Source organism: Sceloporus occidentalis, unplaced genomic scaffold (genome assembly GCF_023333645.1).
Source record: "Sceloporus occidentalis isolate IW3139 unplaced genomic scaffold, rSceOcc1.0.p SCAF_10, whole genome shotgun sequence".
Lineage (NCBI taxonomy): Eukaryota > Metazoa > Chordata > Lepidosauria > Squamata > Phrynosomatidae > Sceloporus > Sceloporus occidentalis.
In genome coordinates this window covers 22575665-22592079 of record NW_028316990.1, presented here as the reverse complement: position 1 = coordinate 22592079, position 16415 = coordinate 22575665, and the positions used below count along the sequence as shown (strand labels likewise).

The 16415-nt window shown below is 45.0% G+C and overlaps 1 protein-coding gene across 6 annotated transcripts in view; it reads left to right on the top strand.

Moving 5' to 3' along the window:
* Nucleotides 1–6511: 6511 nt before the first annotated feature.
* RBBP6 (RB binding protein 6, ubiquitin ligase) overlaps nt 6512–16415 on the top strand; it is a 32731-nt gene continuing 22827 nt past the window's right edge. For 2 of the 6 annotated variants that reach the window (XM_089540592.1, XM_089540591.1), the window contains exons 1-2: nt 6512–7043; nt 13641–13740. In XM_089540592.1, the coding sequence (XP_089396718.1) occupies nt 6878–7043; nt 13641–13740 (266 nt within the window). In that variant the 5' untranslated portion in view covers nt 6512–6877. Of the gene's footprint in view, nt 7044–13640; nt 13741–16023; nt 16063–16415 lie in introns of those variants that run through there. The other 4 variants (XM_089540596.1, XM_089540593.1, XM_089540597.1 and 1 more) reach the window with 3 other exon arrangements.

Sequence of the window (16415 nt, the reverse complement as noted above, 5' to 3'; positions counted from 1 at the left end):
TGTCATCAGCATACTGATAACCCCATGTCTCCGGATGATCTCTCCCAGCGGTTTCATGTAAATGTTAAATAGCATGGGAGACAGAATGGCTCCTTGAGGGACCCCAGTTTTAAGGGCCCTCTCGTCGGAGCACACGTCTCCCAGCTGCACCATCTGGGACCTCCCGGAGAGGTAGGACTGGAACCACTGGAGCGCAGTGCCCCCGATTCCCACCTCTGCCAGGCGCCCCAGAAGGATACCATGGTCTATGGTATCGAAAGCCACTGAGATGTCCAAGAGCACCAACAGGGACACGCTTCCCCTGTCGATGCCCAGACGGAGATCATCGACCAAGGCGACCATGGCCGTCTCAACCCCGTAACCCGCCCGAAAGCCAGTTTGAAATGGGTCCATACTATGTATGGATGTGAGAGCTGGACAAAAAGAGAATGAATTCATTGGAGATGTGGTGCTAAAGAGTTCGGAGGATACCATAGACAGCAAAAAGAACAAATAAATGGGTCTTAGAACAGATAAATAATAATAAATAAATAATAAACAAACTTGATTCTTATACGCAGCCTTTCCGCTGCAGCAATCAAGGCGGCTTACATGACTAAACTGAACTTTTCCATGGAGGCAAAGATGACAAAACTGAGGCTGTGGTACTTTGGCCACATCATGGGAAGGCATGAATCATTAGAAAAGGCAATAACTGTAGAGAAATCAGACAAAGACGCCTGCCATCGGGTATGAACAGTCCTTGGCCAATTTAGTTGACAGTGGGGTCAAAGCAATTGACAGCTTGAACCACACACATCTCTCACTTTTAAAGGCAGACAAGCAGGTAGGGCAAAACACAGGATCATTAATTATTGCATGATTGGTTAATCCTGAGCCTCAACCTTTGGATTCAGGTGCAGGTAATAGCTAACTTTAGTAATTTACTAGAGGAAGGGGCAGATTATTTCTCTGTCTGGCAGGTAGATTCTTCCGCTTAATCTGATGGGCAAATGGCTCCTGTCATGTTTGCATGGAAATTAGGAAGAATTTCTCCTACAAATAATGTTAGGAAAAGCAGAGGTAATGAGAAAGAGAGGAAGACCACATACTAAATGGACAGACTCAAGGAAGCAGGTCATGGCTATGAATCTGCAATTGCTTAGAAGACCAATGGAGGAAAGGGACTCTTGGAGATGTCTCATCTACAGCATCGCCATGAGCCAAGATCGACTTGAAGGTAGTTAGCAACAACTTACCTTGATGACGGATGCATTGCAGAACATCTGGATGAAGCCCAAAGCCTCCCTCTTCTAAGCTATTGCAAGGGCTCCTTGTCGAAGTTTAAGGGCTGGGAGTGTAATGATTTTATACTTTTAAATTTTATTTCTCTTTTTATAGCTGATTTCATGGGACAGTCCCACTCTGAGCCGATGGCACGGAAAAATGACGACGGTTTGGCCTTTTTAGTGATTGGTAGTAATATTGCTGTTGTTTTACTGACTGTATTCTTGGATAATATTGTATTTCGTATTGTATTGTGGTTTTTATTCTTTGCTGTAATCCCACTTCGATCTGCAAGGAGAGGCGGGAAATACAAATACAGTGCGTCCTCGCCTTACGCGGAGATCCGTTCCGGATCCCTCCGCGTAAGGCGAATTCCACCTATGCTCAAGCATGGCGGCGCGCGGGGCGCAACGGGCGCGCGCACCCATTCAATTGAATGGGATGCGCCGCCCCTTCCGCCCCGCGCGCATCCCGCGGCTTGAGCGCGTATGCTCAAGGCGCGCCCGCGTATGACACAGGCGCGCTGTAAAAGTTATTATCATCATCATTATTATTTTATAAGTGGAATTTTAACTATTATTTACTTTTACAATTTGATTATTTATTAGGATGTTTGTTGACTGATTGATGTTTGTTGATTGATGTTTGTGATGTTTGATCAGTCGGTCGTAATAGATCGATAATACTAAGGGCCGGGAGTGATTTCTGGAGGATTTTTGGAGGCTGGTCGGCGAGATCTTTCTGCCGGAGTCTTCCTTCCGCTTTTGGCTATCATTTTAATGAGCTGCGTTTTCCTGCAGCCATCCGCTAAGGAGCTAAACTGCATTAATTTGCAGCCTTCGTGGATTCATGCCTGTGGCAATGCACAAAAAATGAACAAAATTCTAGAAACAAATACGCAGGTTCATTGAAAATGAACTTAGGCCAGATAAAATTTGAACTTAGGCCAGAAATTTACCTCCTGAACATGCTAAATAAGGTACCGTCACAAATTGGAAGCAAACGTTGGTGTATATCGTTGTATCTGATTACTGCTGCGAGGTTGATATTAGCAGAAAAATGGAAGAACAAAGACATACCGGGTTTGGATGGCGGGTTATGAAAGAAATGAGAGATATGGACCAAGTAACAGTACTGTAAAGACATTAAGCAAATAGAAGAAGAGGGGTTCCCCGTAATTGAAGCATGGACCCAGAAATGGGTGAAAGGATAAAAAAAGCAGTTAGGGAAACAATGGAGAAAGTTTCTAGACCCCGACATTTTCTTGCTTAAGGAAAAATTGGCGTACAGTTATTAGATGATTTTATGTTACTTTTTGATAAGGATGGAGAATAAGACAAGGAGCTATTACAATTTACAAGTCTAATTACTGGGATGACTTGAGGAAGTTAAAGAAGAGTAGTATGAAAAAGATTATATCTATCTATCTATCTATCTATCTATCTATCTAACTATCTAACTATCTATCTATGGGGTGTATAATGCATGAACTCTGGGATAAAAAGGGTATATATAACAAAGGAAAGCAATATGGAATTTTGATATGACCCACAGAAGATAATCCTATTCTTATTAGTTTACGTTAAATCATTTGTTTTAGAATTTATTGTATTGTATGTAAAAATAAAGTATACATATAGAATCATAGAGTTGGAATAGACTGAAAGGGCCCTGATCCAGTCCAACCCCATTCTGTCATGCAAGAAATCTCAATCAAAGCATTCCTGACAGATGGCCATCTAGCCTCTGTTTAAAGACCTCCAAAGAAGGAGACTTGACTATAATCTCCGAGGAAGGAGTGTGTTTCACTGTCAAACAGCCCTTACTCTCAGGAATGTCCTCCTAATGTTGAGCTGGAATCTCTTTTCCTGGAGCTTGCATCCATTGCTCCATTGGGTCCTATTCTCTGGAACATCAGAAAACATGCTTGCTCCCTCCTCAATATGACATCCAAGTATTTAAACAGTGCTATCATATCACCTCTTAACCTTCTCTTCTCCAGACTAAACATCCCCAGCTCCCTAAGTCGTTCCTCATAGAGCTTCATGGTTTCCAGACCCTTCACCATTTTTGTCGCCTGCCTTTGGACACATGGCTCCAGTTTCTCAATGTCCTTTTTGAATTGTGGCACCCAGAACTGGACACAGCATTATTCCTGGTGGGGCCTGACCAAAGCAGAATAGAGTGGGACTATTACTTCCCTTGATCTAGACACTACACTTTTATTGATGCAGCTTAAAATTGCATTGGCCTTGTTAGCTGCCGCATCACACTGTTGACTCATGTTCAATTTGTGGTCTACTTGGAATCCCAGATCCCTTTCACACATATAAGTCTCTCGTTCAGCCAGGTGTCCCCCATAATCCTATATTTGTGCATTTTGGTTTTCCTCCCTAAGTGCAGTACCTTACATTTCTCCATGTTGAATTTCATTTTGTTAGCTGTGGCCCAACCTTCTAGTCTATTCAGGTCATTTTGGATTTTGATCCCATTCTCTGGGGTATTAGCTATTCCTCCTAATTTGGTGTCATCTACAGATTTGATGAGTATGCCCCCAGTTCTGTCATCCAGGTCATTGATAAAGATGTTGAATAGCACTGGGCCCAGGACAGAGCCCCACTGGAGACCCCTCTGGTCACTTCTCTCCAGGATGAAAAGGAGCCATTGCTGACCATCCTTTGGGTTCGGCCAGTCAACCAATCACAAATCCATGTAACAGTTGCCTTGTCTAGCCCACATTTTACAAGCTTGTTTGCAAGAATGTCATGGGAAACCTTCTCAAAGGCCTTACTGAAATCAAAATATACTATATCCACAGCATTCCCTTCATCTACCAAGCTGGTCATTTTATCAAAGAAAGAGATAAGGTTTGTCTGGCATGACTTCTTTCTCTGAAACCCATGTTGACTTTTTGTGATTATGGCATTGCCTTCTAGATGTTCACAGACTCTCTGTTTAATGATCTGCTCCACAATTTTTCCTGGTATAGATGTCAGACTAACTGGACGATAATGGTTGGGACCCTCTTTTTCCCCTTTTTGAAGATGGGGACAACGCTTGCCCTCCTCCAGTCAGCTGGGACTTCTCCTGTTCTCCAAGAGTTCTCAAAAACTATTATTGCCAATGGCTCTGATATTTCATTTGCCAGTTCTTTTAATACCCTTGGATGTAGTTTGTTTGGTCCTGGAGACTTAAATTCATTTAGATTAACAAGGTATTTACTATCTCTTTACTTATTCTGTGCTGAAATTCCCCTATTTTGTCTTCTTCTCCTTTATCCTCAGGTTGAGCTCCCTTTTCCTTTTCTGAGAAGACTGAGGCAAAGAAGGTGTTGAGTAATTCTGCCTTTTCTCTGTCTTCTGTTAGCATTTTGCCATCTTCTCCACGCAGTGGCCCTACCGTTTCCTTCTCCTTCCTTTTGCTGAGGACATATCCAAAAAAGCCCTTTTTGTTGTTCTTGAGTTCATTCTGCGCTTTAGCTTTTCTGACTTTACCCCTACACATGCCTGCTATGTCTTTGAATTCCTCTTTGGTGATTTCCCCCTTTTTCCATTTCTTATACATCTTCCGTTTCAAACTCAGCTCAGTTGAAAGTTCCTTAGTCATCCATCCTGGTTTCTTGAGACATCTCCCGTTTTTCTTCCTCATTGGAACTGTTTGAAATTGTGCCTTCAGTATCTCTCCTTTGAGAAACTCCCATCTGTCCTGAACTCCCTTCTCTTTTAGTATTTCTGATCATGGGATCACCCTCAATACTTCTCTAAGTTTACTAAAATCCGCTCTCCTAAAGTCTAGAATGCATGTCTGACTATGCCTGGCTTCTCCTTTCCACTGTATAACAAACTCTAGGAAAACATGGTCACTTCCACCTAAGGTTCCCACCACTTGCACCCCATTAACCAAGTCATCCTTGTTGGTTAGGATCAGATCCAAAATAGCTGGCTGTATTAGGAAAGAAGAGCCGATGGCAGAGACCAAGAAGCCGAAGGAGGGAAGCCTTGGTTCCTGGGGGCAGAGAAGGCATTGTCTCATTGAATAGATCAACCAGAAGGACTCCATTTTGCAGCGAAGGAGACCCAGGTCCAGAGGCCTAAAGAGACAGAAGTTCATCTTCAGCCTTTAAAACCGTTTACCCTTAAACAATTAAATCAGACAATTATAATTGTTTTTAATTGTATGTTTATTGTATATTATTATTATTTGATAATGAACATAATAAAATGAAAATAATAAAAACAAATTAGTATTAGCATTTTGTATTTGTTTTATCCTTTCTTCTTTCTTCTCTCCTGCCTTCCTCTCAAGATCCAGGGGCCAAAGGCGGACAACAACAAGCGTCAAACAATACAATTTAATAGCAGTACAATATTATACATAGACATATATATATATATATATATATATATATGTACCCTTTGTGCTCCGCCTGGAGCCCCTCTTTTGAGGAAAAGGTGAGATATAAGAAAGACATAGTAATAATAATAATAATAATACAATTGTGTGACTTCTTAAATAATAACAATAACAATCGCAACCGCCTTCATAGCTCTCCAGTGAGATCGAGGCGGCTCACAACATTCCGCCTTTAGCCGTATTTCGGAAGGGACACCGGAGACACGGAAGCAGGCGTCTTTAACGCCGTCAGCCGCCGGAGCCCTTCCTTCTTCGGGGGAAAGGGATGCCATTAAGAACCGGGTTTGTCTTCGCTGATTGGGAACTGTATTCTAAAGCGTGGGCTAAAGGCCACGGAGAGGCTGTGGAAAGGGCTGCCATGAAGCTGCCGGTTCCCAAGCTCCACAGACTTGAGCCAGAGAGGAGTTAAAGCGGTGCCAAACCGGGCTATCCCTGCCGTCTGGACGCAGCCAAAGCCGCAGAGGAGGAGCCAAACTCTCAGGGGAAAGTGTCCCCGCCCCTTTAAGAGAGGCTCCGCCTTCTTCCGCGTCACGTGGTCACTCCCCTCGAGGCGGCGGAGGGTGGAAGGGAGAAAAGGCGGAAGAGCGGCCTGGTCTCTTCCTCCCTTCTATTTCCGCCGTTCCCTGTCCTTTCCTCTCCTCCCGCCGCGGCAGCAGCGCTTCGCCTTTTTCCTCGCCTCCTTTTGTCATAATGCGCAGGGGCGGGTCACGTGGGAGGGGGACGGAGGCGGGGCGTACTCTGGAGGCTGCGCAGGCGCATTCGTTCCGTCTCCGGGAGGGAGCGTGCGTGCGTTGCGTCGGGGGGGCGGTTGCGCGGCGTGCGCGTGCGCAGTGGTCCCAGTCGACGCCGCCGCCGCCGCCGTTCCCTTGCGCCTGCTGCCCTCCTCCTCGTCGTCGTCGTCGTCCTCCCTTTTCCCGAGGCCCGTGCGGTTGCCGGCCGGGAAACCCCGCCGCCGTTGTTTCGTGAGGAGAAGGAGGAGAGGCCTAGCGAGGCCTGAGAGAGAGAGAGAGAGAGCGAGAGAGAGGCGGAGGGCGCCATGATGGAGGCCTAGCCGGGCCCGAGCGGAGGCCGAGGCAGCCATGGCGGCCCCCCGGAGCGGCGTCGGCCTCGGCCTCGGCCTCTGAAAGGGAAGAAGGCGAAGGCGAGGCCTTTGGGGCCCCTGGGCCTCTGGTCCCTCGGCGGCGGAGGCGGCGGCGCCATGTCCTGCGTGCATTACAAGTTCTCCTCGAAGCTCAACTATGACACGGTCACCTTCGACGGGCTCCACATCTCCCTCTGCGACCTCAAGCGGCAGATCATGGGCCGCGAGAAGCTCAAGGCCGCCGACTGCGACCTCCAGATCACCAACGCCCAGACCAAGGAAGGTCAGCGGGGGCCTGGGGACCCAGGGCAGCCCAAGAGCTCCAAGGGCGCCCTTCAAAGGCTCTGGACCCACGGCGCCGAGGCTCCTGGGAAACGAAGTCGGAAGCCTCGCAAAGGGCTCCGCTTCGGGGCCATTGGGAAACCATGGCTCAACCCAGGCTAGCTCCAAACACGGCTCCAGACCCCGGGCCCCTTGAGGGCCCTGGGGCTCCCCACAGTCCCAGGCGATGGGCTCCAGAGAGAGGAAGTCCAAAGGCCCTCAAAAGGCTGGCTGTGGAGGCCGTGGTCCCAATGGGCTCTGCCTTTGGGATGGATCCAGGACTTCAGCTCCCAGGATCCCAGGCTTTGGGCCAGTGCAGCCCAGGCTTCTGGGAGATTAGCATTAGCGTTGTTGTTGTTGTTGTTGTTGTTGTTATGCTTTATTGATATGGCGCTCAGCATTTGCACATACAGACCATAAAACAGGTAAGATGACGCTTGGGGGCCACTGGCTCAGGCCACGGCTTAAGACACCTTGGCTTAGGCCAGTCTTTCCCAACCTTTGGTCCTCCGTTTATTTTGGACTTCAGGTCCCAGAGGTCAGCTTGGCCGACAGCCAGGAATGATGGGTGCTGAAGTCCAGAGCATCCGGAGGACCAAAGGTTGGGAAGCGCTAGATGCAGGCAGGGCTGGCTGGGCCGAGACTCTGGGTCTAGAGATGGATCCCTCCTCCGCAAGACAAGAGGGTCCTGCCCTCCGTACAAAGCCACCATGTTTCCTGTGTCCATTTGGGCCAGGAGGGAAGGGTCCTGCCTGGAACCCGGGAGGAACCAAGGCCTGTTACAGACCGCCAAAATAAAGCTGCTTCGGGTCTCTTTGGAAGTATGCTATTTAAATGATGCATGGGTCCTAAGAGTCCGGAGGTCGCGCCAAAGCCACACTCCATTCCTAAGCACTGGAGTGCAGCTTTTGGTGCAGCTTCCGGATTCTTAGGGCGCATGCATCATTTAAACAGCATACCCCCAAAGAGACTTTATTTTGGCAGTCTGTAACAGGCCCAAGGCTGCCTGTTGAGCTGACAGTATTGGCCTGGATCAGTGGCTCCCAACCTTTTGGCCTTCCTTTGTTTTGGATTTGAAACCCCAGCAGTCGGGAACTTTGGAGCCTGAGGACACATGTTTGGGTATCCCTGGCTGAGATGACCACCAGCCCCAAGGGAAGGCAAGGGTGTCCATTGTACTTGTAGTAGAAAGCAGCCTCCTGGGTTGTCCTGCCTGCTTCCCTCTTGGGTTGGAGAGAGAGAGAGAGGGAGGGAGGGAGCAAGGCCTGTCCTTGTCTTGCTTGTTTTTGTCTTTATGATCCTCATTTAGGACCTTGTTATTCTGGAATGACTGTCCAACTGGGGTAGTTAGTTCTTCCCTTGAAGGAATCCGCAGGTGACTTGTTCTGCTAATTCCAGAGGTGCTAAAGCATTGATCCCGTTCCTGTTGGGCTTCTGGCTTCTGGATGGTGTGTTGTGGTGTTTCCGTCAGCAGATCTTATGCTAGTTAATCCCAAGGAGTCCAAAGCCAGGCTCTTGCCCTCCATCAAGGCCTTAATGGCTCCTAATAACATTCTGCCACTTACGCAAAAGGATCTTGTAGCACCTTTGCAACTAACTGGAAAAGAGAAGTTGGTAGCATGAGTTTCCAGTGGCTTGAGTCTACTTCATCAGATACGGTTGGAGTTTAAGAAGGGCTTACGGCCTGAGGATATAAAGAGTGTTGTCAAGATGGGTGTGAGCAGCTAATGCATCTTGAACACACTGCCCTGGAAATGTATTGGGCTTCTGGGGACGCCTTCTTGCTGACAGAGAGAAGAAGGGGTCATGATGATGATGATGATGACGATGATATATGTCAGATAGTTGAACTGCACTTCTGTACATTCCTTCCTGGCAGATGGGATAGTTTGATGGTCCATTCCTGTGTTGGGGTGGGATTACTCCACCGGCAGGGAATGCTCTCTGCGCTTTCTGTTTTGACAGCTAGGTTGGTGAGGCTCAGGCCAGTGGCCCAATTAGCCCAGGAACATGTCCTCCGGAGCAGATGTGTCAGTGGGAAGGCATGGTAAACAGAGCCGTCATGCCATGATGAGCCATTCCAAGCCATTCCCTCCTAAGACTTCCTGTACTGCTTAAGCAGTTCTGCCCTGGCCTACTCACACTTTAATTTGTGTAAAGGCTCACGGAAGTCATTGCCTGACGGTGCAGCACAGGATGTTACGGCAAAACACGTTCCTTCAGTAGATTCCTGGGCCTTTTCAGATTTCACCATTGCGGTATGGTCCCACAGTAGACATGCCTTGTAAGAATTGTTTATATGAACAGCCCAGGGCCAGTAAACTGGATGGCCCTGGTTTCCACACTGGTATACGATGGGGCTGGGGGACCGCCTGTTTTACACCCCTGACAGCAGCCCTAGTTTTGTGTAAATCTGACACATACTCAAAACAGTGTTCATTCTCAGTTTTTGGTGAGGAAGTCTGAGTAGAACGGCCTTTCTCAAAACCCTACAAAATTTGGTTGTCCCCATCTTCAAAAAGGGGAAAAAGAGGGTCCCAACCATTATCCTCCAGTTAGTCTGAGATCATTGCCAGGAAAGATTGTGGAGCAGATCATTAAACAGAGAGTCTGTGAACATCTAGAAGGCAATGCCATAATCACAAAAAGTCAACATGGGTTTCAGAGAAAGAAGTCATGCCAGACAAACCTTATCTCTTTCTTTGATAAAATGACCAGCTTGGTAGATGAAGGGAATGCTGTGGATATAGTATATTTTGATTTCAGTAAGGCCTTTGAGAAGGTTTCCCATGACATTCTTGCAAACAAGCTTGTAAAATGTGGGCTAGACAAGGCAACTGTTACATGGATTTGTAATTGGTTGACCAGCCAAACCCAAAGGATGGTCAGCAATGGCTCCTTTTCATCCTGGAGAGAAGTGACCAGAGGGGTGTCCAGTGGGGCTCTGTCCTGGGCCCAGGGCTATTCAACATCTTTATCAATGACTTGGATGACAGAATTGGGGGCATACTCATCAAATTTGAGATGACACCAAATTAGGAGGAATAGGTAATACCCCAGAGGACAGGATCAAGATTCAAAACAACCTGAATAGACTAGAAAGCTGGGCCAAAGCTAACAAAATGAACTTCAACATGGAGAAATGTAAGGTACTGCACTTAGGGCAGAAAAATGAAATGCAGAGATATAGGATTATGGGGGACACCTGGCTGAACGAGAGTAAAATGTGGGAAAGGGATCTAGGAGTCCAAGTAGACCACAAGTTGAACATGAGTCAACAGTGTGATGCGGCAGCTAACAAGGCCAATGCGATTTTAGGCTGCATCAATAGAAGTATAGTGTCTAGATCAAGGGAAGTAATAGTGCCACTCTATTCTGCTTTGGTCAGGCCCCACCTGGAATATTGTGTCCAGTTCTGGGCTCCACAATTCAAAAAGGACATTGAGACACTGGAGCCATGTGTCCAAAGGAGGGCGACTAAAATGGTGAAGGGTCTGGAAACCATGCCCTATGAGGAACGACTCAGGGAGCTGTGGATGTTCAGCCTGGAGAAGAGCAGGTTAAGAGGTGATATGGTAGCCCTGTTTAAATATTTGAAGGGTTGTCATATTGAGGAAGGAGCAAGCTTGTTTTCTGCTGCTCCAGAGACTATGAGACAATGGAGGAATGGAGGCAAGCTGCAGGAAAAGAGATTCCAGCTCAACATTAGGAGGACATTCCTGAGAGTAAGGGCTGTTCGACAGCGGAACACGCTCCTTCCTCGGAGAATAGTGGAGTGTCCTTCTTTGGAGGTCTTTAAGCAGAGGCTGGATGGCCATATGTCGGGTGTGCTTTGGTTGGGTTTTCCTGCATGGCAGAATGGGGTTGGACTGGATCAGGGCCCTTTTGGTCTCTTCCAACTCTATGAGTCTATGTTGGAGAAAAGATCTCTCCAGTCTGCTTCATCAAAACATGCACCTTTGCATCTTGGTCTTTTTATGCTCCCTCTGGACTCATTTTTGTAGACATTGGTGCCTGTTCTTCAGAGAGAATTGGTGTTAGTTTCATCGCAGGGTATGTTGATCACATTTGAGGCTGGGCAAGGAGATGACGGTTTAAGCAAGATTATTGGAAGTTTTGTCCACCAAAACGTCTCCAGATGTTTCCATCGTTGTAGGGCTGGGTGGGCAATGTCAGCAGGATTGGGGGCTACTTTTTGTTCTGCGTGGCCTGCAGAAAGTAAAATAAGTGGCGTGGGGCAGACAAATAAATTTTGGTTTTGAAACCTCTTCTGGTTTTGAAAAAAATGTGGAAGGTTAAACTGTTCAGGCAGCCCTGCAGACTGTTTAAAAGGAGTTTTGCTGTACCTAAAGGCTGTGATGAGAGGCAGTTTTAAGTTTTGGAGGACTAGAAAAGGGTCAGTGTGGGAGAAGGGCAAGTGTCAGGGGTCTCAGGAGTAGCCTTGAGGGCAACATGCAGCCCCAGAAAGGCATTTTGTCAACCCCTGTAACTTGAAAATTGGCATATAGTTATAGCTGCAAAAGGGGAAAGTCAGTTTGGGCAGCAGAATGGTAAATGAAAGCTATAGATGCAGATACTTATTTCTTTGCGAGAGTTTCACAGATATTCTCACTCTCTGATAAGGCATGCAAACCATATGCAAGTTGACAAGGAGATGCAAGACCTAGGTGCACTTACAGTAGTTGTAAATGAATGCAGCTTAATGGTCACCATTGTGACTTTAATCAGCTTTAGTTTTTTGTGGGTTTTTGGGGTTATGGGGCCATGTTCTAGAAGATTTTCTTCCAGCCTGAAAAACCCACCAAAACCTATGGATGCCAGCCATGAAAGCCTTCGACTTCACATTAATCAGCTTCGTCCTTGCTGATTTAAATTGCCTTGATTTAAGTTGGTTTACCTAATTAGATTTATGGGATATCATTCTGCATGTCTGAAATACAGTACCTATACAATCTTACTTTAGCATAATTCAGCATTGTTTGAAGTCCTAGTGCTTAATGTTTATGGAAGTAAATTGTACTCTAAAAATGCATTCATTATAAATATCAAACATGTGGATGAATGTGACACTTTGTTATTTGCAGTAATATGTGAGGCAGGGAAAAATAAACCTTTTGCTAAGAGGTCGCACACTTTTGTGTAGAAGACAAAGCCAGTGAAATGGTCCCAGATTTTTGTATAATGGTACCTACTTTACCTCCTTTCCTGTAATGTGCAGATGTTAGGTTGTATTCACTTATCTGAGCCCATTGATTTAATTTGAATAGACATGTACAGACAGAATATATATCCATATCTTCATACAGTCTGAATTGCCAGAGCATTGTGTGTATAAAGACCTGTTCTGCTATACATATGACAGTGAAAACACTTCTTACATTCTTTTAAATAAATCTTAGTTGAATAGCTTCCTTATGCTATTCTCATTCTGAAATGGTTGTCCACAGCAGTGTTGCTCGACTGAGGAAATGTGCAGGTCTCTGATAATGCCTGAGTTGGATTTTCTGCATTCATTCATTTATTCATACCATCTTATACATCAAGAGATCTCAGGGTATCTTACAAATTGTGTTTTAAAATGGCGTTTAAATGCCATGAGTGTTGGTGCCAGTGGAGCTTCTGGGGGAGAGCATTCCACAAGGCCTTGTCCTAAGTCCCAATACAGTGAATTGGCCTCGCTGCTGGGACAGATCTTCCCTGTAGATCTCAAATACAGGGAAAGGCATACCTTCAAATATTGCTCAGGTATTGCAGTCCCAAACCATTTAGGGCTTTAAATTTCCTCATAAGCACCTTGAATTCAGACCAGAAATGTATTGGCAACTAGTGCAGTTCTAAAAGCCAAAAAACAAACAGCTTCATTTATGTATATACCACTTCATACTGAACTAACAGTGTCTCTAAGCGGTTTACAACTGTAAGCTAGTTGCCCCCAACAAGCTGAGTACTCATTTTAGCGACTGCCTTGGAAGGATGCAAGCCTCAGTTGACCTTGATCCCTTTTGCTGGTATTGAACTCGCAACCTTATGGTTTTGAGTGAGTGGCTGCAGGACAGGCAGCATTGAACCACTGCGCCACCAGGGCTCCTAAAAGACTGCTAGTACATGCTGTCTATATGATACTCCAGTCAAGCTGCTGTATTTTGTACTAGTTGCAGCTTCCAAGTCTTCTTCAGGGGCAGCCCCACATAGAGCACATTACAGGAGTCTAATCGGAGGGCAGTTACATATGCATGGGCCACTGTGGCTAGGTTATAAGATGCTAAAGAATTTGAAATGTTCCTGTTGTGCCTCTGGATTTGGGACTTGAATGGATTGCATGTTAGTGTCCTGAAAATTTTTTTATTAGCGTATGCTATAGAGATCCAGTTAATATTGAGAAAAGTAGCCTTAATTGGCATTAGATGCTACCTTACTAATAGTAGGATAAGTATTAACTACCCCATAGAGTTGTGAATGTTGAAAGTGTTGGGATTTATGTCTCATTGGGGAAAATTCCACACCAGTTCTTTTAATGTCTTCTTACAAGGAATATGCACACTCTCTCTCTTCTTTTCAGAATATACTGATGATAACGCCCTGATTCCCAAGAACTCGTCTGTCATTGTGAGAAGAATTCCCATTGGTGGAGTAAAGTGTACAAGCAAAACATATGTCATGTAAGTTTCTGGTTAGTTAAAAAAGCTAAAGCGTTTGGGTTGTTTATTGTTTCACTTTCAGTATTTCTTTGGCAGATTTCAGTGAAAGCAGAACACACGCTTAGTAAAATAAAACTTTGCTACACAAGACGTGTAAAGTATAAATAATTTTTCTTGCATCAGAACCATTTTTGCACATTTGTATTGTCCAGTATAACCACTATGAAATATGTAAGATGCCAACTATCATTTTGTAGCCAATATTTACCTTCTGGGGTCCAGCTCTTCTTAGCAAGAGAATTGGATAACAGAACGGTTTATTGCATGTGAGTAGCTAACAAAATTGGCAAGTGTTTGGTTGCCAAGTGTTCATCCTCACACCCAGATGGGTGAAGTGGTTCCCTCCATGAAGCTCCTAGCCTGTATTAAGCCCCAGTGAGTAGATCTGAATGCATCCCTACAAGAAAATAATAATGCTTAGACAACATAAGCATAAAATGGTTATTTGCCTAACTGAATGCAGTTATAGCTTGTTTCTCCCTTACCTGGAATTCAACATTCTGGTAGTAGCGTATTCCTTATTTAACTGGTACTCAAACAGAGATGAATTCCTGATCATGTGAGGCATATAAATTACTAGAGTCAGGCATACCTTATCAGAAAAAAGTTATATTTTCAGTGAATTGGCATTTAGCAGTCAGTTTAAGGAATTTATATTTTTCCACATACTTTGTTTTGGTCGGCCTTTTTAGCGGGTATCTTATTTACCGTAATTACAATTTGTAAATGCTCCAGACTCCTTCAGATTAGCCATCCTAGAAATATAAATAGGTTCATTGTTGTCAAACAACTCAGAGGAAATATCTCTATTGTACATAGACAGGATGGGCAGAGAGGCTTCTTGGGCCTGGATGCGCACTGTAGCGATTGGAGCACATCTGGGTTGCATAACTGGGTCATCACGGTTCATTTAACTTGCGGTTTTTGGAGAATGGGCTTATTCCAGAAGAAGGGAATCGAAAGAGGAAGCAAGAGTAGTGAAGCAGGGAGGGCAAGGTCTTCATGGGACCTCTGTCACTGAAGATAATGCTCTGGAGCCTATCTTTATTGGAAGGTGGTACTGCTCTGGACCCTTTGTGTATGTGTTACATGGGTTCATTATAATCTCTCAGCCATTAGTATTGTAATACATGAACGGGATGTGAGGGAATGGATGTGTTTGAGAGAGAGAAACTGCAAGTGTGTAAGGAAGGAGTGGTTCTGTGGTTGGAGTGTTTGTTATGCAGACCTCACACTTTTGAGCTAGTATGCTTTTGCATCTCTAGATGTGAACACTGCCTTGTTACTTTCAATCCAAGTCAAAGCACAGGTAGTACTTTTCTGTTTTCTGCTGTCATATGTGATAGTATTATATATGGCAGTCGGTAAAGCTTAAAATAATTTCATCTTTGGGGCCCTTACTTTCCCTGCTGGGCCCAGTGCATGAAAAAGGGCAACATTTAGAAATAAACATTTATCTGTCGTTCCCCACCAATTCCACAGGAGCCCAGCCATGGTTGCAGTCATCTCATAGAGACTGCTGTGGTGCTGGGGCAGTTGTTTCTTGTTTTATAAGCTTGAGTGTTTGACCTCAGTCAAATTGTTAGTCCCAGCTAAGGTAGACCCATTGACCCAGTGGGAATTTGGTACAGTAACACTTACATACATTCTTTTGGCTCTGTGGTTGTACTCCAGTTGGCACAAACAATGGGATATTAGGCTTTTGAATATTAGGGGTCCGAATGGGTGTGTGTGTGTGTGCTTACTCCATCCCCCCATTTGAAATTTACTTTGAAAATATTATGTTTATTCAGTGCATTTTATAGCTATGTATGTAAATTGCTGGCATTGTAAGTCCATGCTAGAAATCTTTGTGTATGCATATGTGTGCTTGTGCCTTCAAATCACCTGTCAATTTATGGTGGCCTCTTGAATTTCAGAAGGTTTTCTTAGGCAAGGTGGTTTTGCCAGTTCATTGGTGGTCTACCGTCCAGGTACTAACCAGGGCTAACCCTGCTTTAGCTTCCAAGATTAACGAGACCACAAATCCAGATCCTCCAGTAGCTGTCAGTACCACAGACTGTGATGCTTGATGGCCCCCATTCTCTGGCAGCAATGTTGGTTGCTCCAGAAACCTAGCTGTAGGAATCTCCTGTATTTAGTAAGCCAGCAATTTCATAGGAAATATACAATTCTAAAATAGAAAACATTGAAGATTTCTCTAAAATTAACTTAAGTAAATATGACCTTTTTTCTTTATCACAGAACTCACAAATTACCCAGAACCCTAGAAACGCCTTTCAGGTGATGCTTTTGACAACGAAGCCTGCGCTGCTGGGTTGCTTCCTGGCCAGGCTGGTTTCCTTGTTTACGGTGTGGGGGCTTGGCCTCTTTGTATAAACCTGTGCATGTTCAGACTGTTACATATTTATATATGTGTGTGTGTGTGTGTGTGTATATATATTTAAAAAAACAACAACCAAGATTTCAAAGTGCTTTGCAACCATCGTGAACCATGGAGTATACAAAATACACAAAAGTAAAATGCAATGTTAAAGTTGAAAGTGGTGTGTTGTAAGTCATGGAAGCTCATATCTGCAGGATTAGGGCCTCAGTTTATCTAATTTTACAAGTGGTGATGATTTCTTTACCAACTA